The 11,815-nt window shown below is 40.6% G+C and overlaps 1 protein-coding gene across 1 annotated transcript; it reads right to left on the reverse strand.

Moving 5' to 3' along the window:
* On the reverse strand, positions 10,424-11,560 carry LOC107646672. Its single transcript, XM_016350840.1, has one exon. It carries the CDS (start codon positions 11,558-11,560, stop codon positions 10,424-10,426), a length of 1,137 nt encoding a protein of 378 aa, XP_016206326.1.

The raw sequence follows: 11,815 nt of genomic DNA on the forward strand, positions 1-11,815 counted from the left end.
AATTTGGAATTTTGTAGAGGAAGTTATCATCATTCAAAGTTGGTGTTAAAAATTTGAAATTCTGCTAAGTTGCAGAATTTTATGATTTCTGATATGTGCGGATGCACAACCCTGTGAAAGTTTTGATCTGTGCGGACGCACACACCTGTGCGCACGCACAGACAGGGAAATGCGTTCTGTTTGCAGCGCTAGCACAGCTTGTGCGCACACATATCTAAGGATAAATTGCAACCTGTGCGTCCGCACACACCTGTGCGCACGCACGCGTTAGGAAGGCCAGTCTGTTGGGGGTGCTGGCACAGGTCGTGCGAGTAAAAAGATTTTTGTAAGTTTTGACACCTGTGCGTACGCACACATTTTAAAACTCTCCAGAGCGTGCGCGCGCACACCCCTGTGCGCCCGCACACGCCCTGTTTCTCAAATTTTACTTTGTTTTCAACTATTCCACCTTCCCAACAAGGTTTTGAGCCTCTCTAACACCATTTTAGGACTCTTGGGCCTAGTTTTAGACCTTTAAAATATTGGGAAAGAATGTAGAAATTTTAGATGATATTATTTGGAAAACTTAGAAAACGGAGGCCTAGATTTCTGGCGTGTTGAGGATGGTTTGACGTTATGTGATGAATGGTTGAGGTATGAGATAAGAATTAAGGAACCATTGAGTTCGGAACTGAGATGTGAATTTACTGTGATTGAGATGAGTCGAGGACTTTGAATGAGATGATGGATCCATGTATACTGGAAATGTTTTTCTGAAAACTACTGAAGTATTGATTTGTACTAAGATTTATTGATACGCTATGCGCCTGGCAGGGACGGGGTTGGATCCCGCCTGTCGAGGTAGCGGCGGCGGCATAAGGACGGTGGTTTGTCCCGCTTGCGTTGAGATGTGAGGTCTGTGGCAAGAGTATCCCGCTCGCATCCCTTCGGATCATTAGAGCGTGCAGGCGCCAGTACCTGGACAGTGATCCGAGCACTATATCTCGGGGATTCCCATATGAGAATTCTGAAGGGCGACGTCTCCATGGAGATGTGTCGGGTTGGCAGTTGAACTGACAATGTGATATCACAGCCAATAGGGCAGGCATTCATCATATGCATTTTCTATCTGTTTGTATGCTTTGACTACTTGTAATGGCTTACCTATTTGTATAACATGCCTATTTGCTATTTGAATTATTTGCCTTACATGTCAATACTTGTGATTTACTTGCATTGTATATTATTTGTGTTTTCTACTGGGATTGAGGAGGTTCGGAAGGCGGTGGCGATGGGATCGCATGGAGGATCAGTTGATAAAGGCTGTGGGACAGCGATGTTTGGTTAGAGTAGAAATTCCCTAAGATAGAGTACCCTGTTTAGTTATGTTAAGGTTTCATATAATTATGCTTATTTGTTTTAGAAGCTTTAAGTTTGAACTCTTGTGATGGATATGAAGTCTAGGATTGCCTTTGGCATCCCGGGGTCTTGTATCCTACATCACTGGGCACTGTTACCATACTGAAAACCTCCGGTTCTCATACCATATTTCTGTTGTATTTTTCAGATGCAGGTCGTAACCCACCTCGGTGAGTTGTCTGGTTGGTGACAGAAGCGGAGGATCCGGATATCTTATTGAGTCTTTTGGCTTATTTTGTATATGTCTCTCATTTTTGTATTTTGTTTTGCTTAGAGGCTTGTATTTGAGAGAATAAAACTTGTACAAGCTGTTTTTACTGTATGGTTCTTTTGGTATGTATATAGCTAGCTGACTTAAACTCCGCGAGCCGTGGCTAGTTTCTTATGATATTATATACCTATCTATTATTATCTTAAATCTGTTTCTTGTGCCTTAAGCTAGGAGTGTCGTTAGTACGTTTTGCGCTTTTGATAATCTAGTTTTTGAGCTATATTCTTCATCGGGCTTCTAGATTATACTATTCTTTCTATAAATATATTATGTATGAGCTTAGAACTGTCGTAATCTCTGATTAACCTTTGCTTTACGATGCGAGGTAAAGCTTAGGCTAATTAGGGTGTTACAGAAGGAGTGTGGCCATTTGGGTAAGTAGGTTAATTGAAAAGAGGGCCTCAATCATATAAATGCATGTGTATATGGAACAATGGACATAAAAAATTGAACAAATTAAAGATCACCATCATAGAGAGAGAAACACACAAGGAATGAATTAGTGATTGTATAATGCAATCACATGCAATAAGGCTCAAAACTCACATGTTAATATGTTCTAGCTCATCAAATAAGCTTCATAAAATATATTTTCCCAAGCAAGTTTCCATAAGAAAATTTTCTTTAACTCAAATCAAATTTCTGGATTATTCTAAAGAAAATAAAATTTATATATATGTACTTCTATATGTAAAAATTATTATTATTTTTTTCTTCTTTTTTTTAAGATATGCTCCTGAAAATGTCCTTAATTTGATCAAACTTATTCTTGCATATGTATATGTATATGTATGCAATCGTGATTGGATGCAAGTTTTCCAAAATTCCTAAGTTAAATTCCTATTTCCAAACAATACCACTTCATCGCACATATAGGAATTCAACTAGGTGCAATCAACTAGTTCTCATCACAATCTACAATTAAACTAGAGACATAATAAACTGAAAGGCATATATACAAGAGTTAGAGAAAGTGCAATAAATATCAAAATGTACCTCAAGCAACTCAACTACTACAGCATCCAAAATACTCAAAAGAAACTAGTCAAGCTTCAAGAAAGTGCAATAAACATCAAAATATACCTAAAGCAGTTCAAACTATTAAAGCTCCCAAAATACTCAAAAGCTAATAAGGCATCAAAATAAAGCAAAGGCAGAAAAATGAGCTAAGAAGTACATGGAGTTTCGTCACCCAAAACAAAAAAAGAAAAAAACTGCCGGTCGGACTACCTCCCTACACTTTGAAAACTGCACTATCCTCGGTGCTCAATTAGAAGTTCTGTGAGAAGGGGATGTCGGGTGATCAACAGACATATGTGCCAGCTGAGAGACCTCAATGCCCTCGGCTCCCTAAGGTGATGATGTAGGCTGGTCAGCAGGTTGCTGGGCCGGTGGAGATACCTCGACACCAATGGCTCCAGTATCAGCCTCGTGCTCAGGCGGCGGAGATGCCTCAATGCCATCTCCCTGAGCTGCATCCTCTTCCTCTGAATGCTCCTCAGGTGTATCCAATGTCTTGATCATTGGGTCCCAGTCTCTATTCTTCAGCTTGATGTTCTCATATTTTCTGTTCAAGCACCTCTCTAAGCGCTCTAGCCACTCCAGAATCTTGAGGCCTAACTCTTGGGTCATGGGACCACGAAGACTGGATGATGCTGCTGCTACTGGTCGGTTTGATTCCCCAATGGTTACCTTTCTCCTTTTCTTCTTCCCATCAGCCCAACTGGGATAATTCTTCAGCCAGTCTCCATGTGGGATGTACAAATCCTTGTTGGGTAGGGTTAGTGTGTAGTCGTCCGCCTCCCACTCAAGTCCGGCCTTGGCAACCATCTCAGTCACCATAACCAGAAAGGCTGCCTTCCGCTTAAGGGACACTGGTACTCTCCACATTGAAGTCCTGATGATCTTAGGTAAGTTGACCGGTTCTCCTTCTAAAACTGTCCAGACCAAAACAGCCATTTCCCATGTAATGGTGGTCTCATGGGTGGTTGGTATGGCGAAGCTCGTCAGTAGTTGTTGCCATATCCGAGCATCAAAGGTAAGTTGCTTGACTGGAAAACCATTTGGTTTCGGAACCTTCTTCACACTCATGACCCATTCTGAGTTAGGAACAACTATCTTCTTCAGCACCCTATCCCAGTCCAAAGTACCCAACTGGCGGTCCACTTGCTACTTGGCATATGTACATCGCCCTTTTAGTTTGGGTGGGATGTGGAGAATGTCAGCAATTGTCGCTTTGGTGATAGGAATTTATTGGCCCCGAACTAGGACGGACTTGAGGTTGACGTTATGAAAATTGGCATAGAACTCCATCACCCACCGTACATTCGTCACCTTCAACTCTCTATCTATGAAGCTCCACCCCTGTCTCTCAATATGAGAGTCCACTAATGCTCGAAGATCACGGGGTGGCTCATCCATCCATAGCTCTCTCTCGACATTTAACTTCTTCTTTTCCCAGAATAACTTATACTGATGAGCACAATACTTGTTAGCAAACCGAACTGGGTCTTGAGCTGGAATGGCTAAGTCAGGATCCCGGATCACAATGACTTGTTCAACCGGCTTCTTAGAAGTAGATGCCAATTTCTTTCCTTGAGGTTTTCTCATCCTGAAAAGGAAAGTGAAAAAATCATAAGTTCACAACTAAGAACCCTCAAGCATTGATACAATTGAGCCATGTATGATGCAATAATGAAAACAAATGAAGAAGAAACTATGCATGTCAATATGGATTCGAAATTATCAAGCCTTAAGTGAAAATTGAATATACATGTGGCCATTCACGTAATTCCATTGAAAAAGAGGCTAAGTAAACAATTTCACCAACTCAATTAACAACTTAATTAACCTCAATCAATAATAACCGAGATTAGGTCAAAAAGAGAAGTTGAGAACATAAACTTCAATGGTTGAGGAGAAGAGAATTGAAGTTAAACCATGAAGAAACGAAATTTTTGGCCTAACCTTGAAAATTCCAAACATAGAAGAGGTTCAAAGGCTATTGGTCAACAAGGGTCTATTTGACACAGAAATTTGTCAAATGGCTCCTTGTTGCGATTCATCAAGCAATATAACATAAGGGAACTGAAAACAACATAAAAGCTAACCGAGCCATTTATTAATTGCGCTGGTGACCAAAGAAGACTGAAGCAGCAGATCACCAACCAAATTAACAAATCCGAAACAACTTCAAGAAAACTTTGGCGGCATTTCAGCAGTAAATTGGACATTCCTGAATATAAACAAACAACAAAATCAACTCATATGAACTTAAGACAAGTCAAACAAGCATACAACACAAAAGTCATATGAATTGGGCAAGTGACAAATAAAACAGAAATCAGCAGCAATATCAAACAAACCAAACCGGTACAGGGAAATCAAGAAATCATCAACAAACCAAGGAAAACAATGAAACAGTAACATGTCCAAACAACAGCATTTAGCATAACAAACCTAAATTCACTATCCATCTCGGATTATCTAACCACCTACTCAACTAACATGCATCTCTAACTATCCTAATGTAACAGAAATTAAACTAGTTAATTAGTGCGCCAAATTGAACTCGCACAACTTCACCGGCAAGTGCACCGGGTCGTCCAAGTAATACCTTAGGTGAGTGAGGGTCGATCCCACGAGGATTGTTGGATTGAGCAAGCAATGGTTATCCTGCAGATCTTAGTCAGGTGAATAGAAGGATACTGGTTGTTGTTGTAGGTGCATAAAACAAAACAGTAAAGAAAAGTAATTAAAGATTGATAAAAAATAATTTATAAAAACAGTTAAGACCTCGGAGATGCTTATATTTCTGGATTAATGCTTCTTACCAACCATTTTAACAATGAATGATTCATTCTATGGAAAAGATGTAAGTGATTAATGCCATGGGTCGTGGTCAATTAATCTCCCCTAATTCATATCAAACGCCGTTGTCAATGGTCATTCAATATGAACGAAGATGAAGCGCACGCAATTCACACTACTGCTGATCCTACTTAAAGTGCCACAGACAAGGTCAGATCTTTCGGATCGGAGAATGATACTCAATATTCTAGCCTTAGCGCCACAGAAACCTTATTACCCATAACTAATGGAATTTTATGTCACATATCCCAATTAGCCCAGATAAATTATTGGTTCAGGTGATGTATTCTCAAGCTTTAGCTCAATACTATCCGGGTCAGGACTCACAAGAACTCATGTAGAATAAAGGATCATACTCTCGTTCCACCCCAGATTCATATAGATGAAGAATGACAATACATCATAGAATAAAATCAAACATATATTAAAATAGAAAAGTAATCTTATTAATCCATAGGAATAAGCAGAGCTCCTATCCTTAACCAGGAGGTTTAGTTGCTCATAATTTACAGAGAAACTTAGATTTGATAGTAAAGACTTGATAAGTTATTCCTAAACCTAAGTGATCTCCTCTTTAAATAGGAGATGCTAATCCTAAAAGATGTTAATTTAAATTAAAAAGTACAAGGATAAACGGAACTAAGCTAAAGAGTGCTAAAATTTACTTTGGGCCTACTTTGGTCTTGTGCTTCGTCCAAGCCTGGCGTTGAACTTGGAGAATGGGCATTGAACACCAGTTAGGGAGGTTGAACATGCTGTCTTCTGGTCCTTGGCTGGTGTTGAACGCCAGCTTTGGGCATTCAACGCTGGGCTTGGTCCTTCTGGGGTGTTGAACTCCAGATGTGGACGTTCAACGCCAGTTATGGGCAGTGATCTGGAAGAGAAGTATAGACTATTATATATTGCGGGAGCTCTGAAAGTTAGCTTTCCAACTCCGTTGAGAATGCGTCAATTGGATCTCTGTAGCGCAAGATATGCTCGTTGGAATGTACGGAGGTCAGGATTTGACAACATCTGCTATCCTTTCTTCATTTCTGAACAAGACTTCGCCAATTTAGGCAAATTCGCCCAAAAATCTCCTAAAATCATAGAAAAAACACAAAAACTCAAAGTAGCATCCAAATATGAATTTTTGCACTAAAACATATTAAAACTTAATAAAATCTACTTAAAATAATAAGAAAATGCAATGAAAAAACGTATAAGATATCCACTTATCACAACACCAAACTTAAATTATTGCTTGTCCTCAAGCAACCAAAAACAAGTTAGGACTAAAGAAGAGAAAACTACATAAGGTCTTAGAGTTGTCAATGAAGCTCAGTTCCAATTACTGAATGGGGTTATTAGCTCTTTCTTTTTGAACAGCTTTGGTAACTCACTTTCTCTTGAAGCTCAGAAACATTGGCATCCCTTGGAACTAGAATCCATATGATATTATTGATTCTCTTCTTTTTAGGTTTTTTTTCTTGATTCTTGAACACAGCTTCTTTTTTGTGCTTTGCACCTTTGAGCCTAGTTGTGACTCTAAGCGTTTTGTTTTCAGGTATTACCACTGGAAATATAAACGCCACAAGCACTTAATTGGGGGAACCCTTTGGATTTGAATTTAGCTTTGCTTAAATTCCTAGACAGTGGTGCTCAGAGTTCTTAAGCATACTCTTTATTGCTTTGGCGCACGACTTTAACTGCTTAGTCTCAAGCTTTTTACTTGACACTTTTACACCACAAGCATATAGTTAGGGATAGCAACTCATTTGAGCTTTTTAGGCCAATTTTGATCCTCCTAACCATTGATGCTCAAAGCCTTGGACCATTTTCTTTTGATTTTTCTTTTTCTTTTTGCTGTTTCTTTTGCTTTAAGAATCAATATTTTTTATTTTTCATAGAATCAATAATACTTCTCTAAGTTCACTTTTCTTTTAAGAGTCAACATACTTAACTTCAATATCAATTATGTACAGTTAATTCATACATTCAAAAAAGAAAGATAGGGCCACCACATCTTAAGTAATTGGAATAGCTTATGATATACTCGAAACCTTGTGTAATTCATTGCTTTTTTTTCAATAATTTTTTTCTTTTAAGCTTGATGAGGGATATATAGGATATCTTATAACCAAACAAGGAAAAGAAAATAACACTAGAAATGATGAAAATACTGAATGTAATCATGCACTAGAAGTGAAAATAGATGATAAGATAAAGCACAATGAAAACAGAAATAACATAGACAAAAGGGAGAATGAAACGTGACCACCTCAGTGATGGCGGCTACTGCTCCCTCCGGGGAATCCTCTGGAGCATTTGAGCTCCTCAATGTCTCGTCCCCTATCTCAGCTGTTCCTCCCACATATTCCTCTATTCCTTCCTTATGCTCCTCTGATCCTCCCTTATCTGATGGAGGATGTCAGATTGATCTTGGTGCTCTATCCTCAGCTGATCCACAGATGAAGTCAGCTCCCCTAGAGATGTAGTCAATTGGTCCCAATAGTCACGGGGAGGGAAGTACATTCCTTGAGGCATCTCCCAGATCTCTAGTGGAGGAAACTAAAGAGGCTCTTGCTGTGGTCCGTGTGTAGGCTCCCTGACGTGCTCCATCCTCCTTTTTGTGATGGGCTTGTCCATCTCAATGAAGGTGTCTCTTGCTATGCGAATTCCAGCTAAGTTGCATAGGCGATAGATGAGGTGCGGGAATGCTAGCTTTGCTTGGGTGGAGGCTTTTTCAGCTACTTTGTAGATTTCTTGAGGTATTACCTCGTGTACCTCCACTTCATTCCCAAGCATGATGCAATGAATCATCACTGCCCTCTCTATTGTAATCTCAGATCGGTTACTTGTGGGGAGGATGGAGCGTTGGATAAGCTCCAACCATCCTCTAGCCACGAGCTTGAGGTTAAGCCTACCTAATTGGTAGGGCTTTCCTTGTGCGTCCCTTCTCCATTGAGCTCCTTCCACATAAATGTCCGCAAGCACTTGCTCTAGCCTTTGGTCAGAGTTGACCCTTTGAATGTAGGAGTGAGGGTCATCTAACATCCGAAGCAATCGTAATGTCAATCTCACACTTTCTGGGTTAAAGTCGAGGACTTGCTCCCTGACCATGCTGCACCAGTTTTTGGGTTTCGAATTCACACTAGTGTCGTGATTTTTAGTGACCCAAGTATTGGCATAAAATTCTTGCACCATTAATGTTCTAACTTCTGAAATTGGATGGGCTAGAATCTCCCAATCTCTCCTCTAGATTTCTTGTTGGATCTCTAGATACTCATCTTCTTTGAGGTTAAAGGGGACCTCGAGTATCACCTTTTTATGCCTTGCCACATCATAGAAGTGGTCTTGATGTGCCTTAGTGACGAATCTTCATGTTTCCCAAGGTTCGGAGGGGGAAGCGGGGCCTTTTTCCTTTCTCTTCCTTGAGGATTCTCCAATTTTTGGTGCCATGAAGAAAGAGTAGAAAGCAAAATGCGAAACTTTCCAACACCAAACTTAAGAGTTTTGCTCGTCCTTGAGCAAATGGTAGCAAAAGAAAAGGAAAATAGTATATGAAAGAAGAAAAAAAAGGGGTAGAGAGAAAAGAGGCTTCGGCCTTGTGGGGATGGAGAATAAAGAAAGGAAGTGTATGAAGAGTAATATGGAAGAAGAGAAGAGGATTGTGAATGTGTGAGGATGAATGAAGGAATGAAGGGATATTTATAGGGGTTGGGGGGTAGTGGTTCGGCTATTTGGGAGGAAAGAATGGGGGGGAGGTTTGAATTTGAAGTGGGTGGGTTGGTGGGAAAATAAGTGATAGAATTTATGAAGTTTTGGAAAGAGAGAAAGGTGATGGGGATGTGATGAGTGTGTATTGGGAAGAGGGAAAGTTAAGTCTGAGTTTCAAGGGTGAAAAAGTAGGAGAGAGAAGGAAAGGAGTGAATGAAAGGTGGGATAGGTGGGGATTGGGTGGGACCCATTGACTTGTGAAGCTCCAAATGCGTATGACCCTGCCCCTACCTGGGCATTCAATGCCAGTTCTGGACGTTGAACGCCAGGTAGGGATACTTTTTTTTTCCGAGTTGGTGAGGCATTCAACGCCAGATTGGGCGTTGAACGCCCAATAGGGACCAAGAAAATGGTCTTGGGTGCTCCATAGGGGGCGTTGAATGCCCAACTCTTCTTTCATGCCGGCATTAAATGCTAGTGAAGGCTCTCTAGAAGGGTGTTGAACGCCTAAGCTTCCTTCCCTTCTGGCGCTGGCGCTAGTTCTGGCGTTCAACGCCAGTAAGGGGCTCTTTTTAGTGTATTCTATTTTTAGTCCTAAGCATTTCTGTTCCTGTTCTAAGTGCTACATGTGATCACAAACGTTAACAAGCAAGGGAAAACTATGAAAATTAATAGAAATGAAAATAATATGGAATGAAACTAATAGTAAACGAAAGAAAGAAAATATTCTACTTATGGTTGGGTTGCCTCCCAACAAGCGCTTCTTTACCGTCATTAGCTTGACGGATAGCTCCTTTACGGAGGTTGATAGGGGCTCAGATCTTCACCCCTCATGGTGAACTTTCTTCCTGTGCTCTCATGGATCAGTTCAACATGCTCTAGAGACAGGATCCAGTTCACAGTATGTGGAATGACTGGACTTCTAGTGAAGACAACTCTCATGCCAGGTGAGAAGTCCTCAGTTGGAATCTTCTTGTTCTTCTGGTCTTTGGATACTTTCTTCTTGGTACCTTCTTTCTCAGTGATTAATGGTGATTGTCCAACACCAAACTTAGGTTTGATGTTAGGGGACTCCGTGAGGCTCTGTACAGAGAGAGAAGGTTAAAATACTAAGTGCTGAATAGTGGTACCTCCTTTGTCAGAGAGAGTTTGAGGGTTGGAGATCTTGAACAAGATGTGATCTTCCTATAACCTCAGTATAATCTCTCCTTTCTCCACATCAATCAAGGCCTTTGCAGTAGCTAGAAAAGGCCTTCCAAGGATGATGAAGTCGTCCCTGTTTATCCCAGTGTCTAATATCACGAAGTCCGCAGGACGATAAAGGTCTTCAACTTTTATAAAGATATTTTCCACCATACTATATGCTCGTTTCAGGGACTTATCTGCCATCTCTAGTGAGATCATGGTGGGCTGCACCTCTTGAATCCCCAGCTTCCTCATTACAGAGAGAGGCATAAGATTAATACTAGAGCCAAGGTCGCACAGTGCCTTCTCAAAGGTGATAGTCCCTATAGTATAGTGAATCAGAAAGCTTCCAGGATCTAGGAGCTTTTGAGGCAGCTTCTTCTGAACTAGGGTGCTGCATTCTTTGGTTAGCACCATTGTTTTATCTCCCCTTAAGGCTTTCTTGTCAGCTATTATACTTTTCAGACATGCCATAGAAGGGGGATTCTTTTCCAACACCTTTACAAAAGAGATGTTGACTTGCAACTTCCTGAGAACTGCTAAGAACTGAGCAAGTTGCTTATCATCAGGCTCCTCCTGTGCATTTGGAGAAGGATATTTGTCAGACTTCTCTATCTTCATAGGGGTGTGCAGGGGGACACTCCCAGTCTCCACCTGAGCCGCGATCTCCTTCAGTTTCTCAGTAGCAGGTTCTTCTTTGGATTCGGTCGTAGCTTCCATAGTGAGGGCCTTACACTCTTCCTTTGGATTCACTTCTGTGTTACTTGGAAGAGTGTTGGAGGGGATCTCTGGTATCCTCTTGCTCAGCTGACCTACCTGTATCTCCAAGTTGCGAATGAAATACCTAGTTTCTGCCATAAAACTATGCGTAGCCTTAGAGAAGTTAGAGACTATGGTATCCAGGTCAGAGAGACTCTGTGTGGGTGTCTCCATCTGCTGTTGAGATGGTTGGAATGGTCTGTTGTTGAACTTGTTCTGGTTCATTCCATCTTGATTGTTATTAAAGCTTTGTTGAGGCTTCTGCTGATCTCTCCACCCAAAGTTAGGGTGATTCCTCCATCCCTGATTGAAAGAATTCGAATAGAGATTGTTATTGGAGTTCCTGGAGGGGTTTCCCATATAATTCACCTCTTCCATTGTGGTCCAGGCATTGTCACCAGTTGTAAAACCCGTAAAATTAGTAAATAATTAGCCAATAAAATAATTATTAATCCAAGAAATTAGAAAATAAAATTTTAGAGTTTAATGTGGTAGAATTAATTAAAATATGAATTTGACACCAATTTTAAAGAAATCGGTCCAAGATTAGGCCGAACGGGCCAAACCGGGCCCATATTAGCCCAATACCCAACCCAAGCCTCATTATATAAAGCATTCAGCCATCTTCCTTCC

This window comes from Arachis ipaensis, chromosome B06 (genome assembly GCF_000816755.2).
Source record: "Arachis ipaensis cultivar K30076 chromosome B06, Araip1.1, whole genome shotgun sequence".
In the NCBI taxonomy this organism is placed as follows: domain Eukaryota; kingdom Viridiplantae; phylum Streptophyta; class Magnoliopsida; order Fabales; family Fabaceae; genus Arachis; species Arachis ipaensis.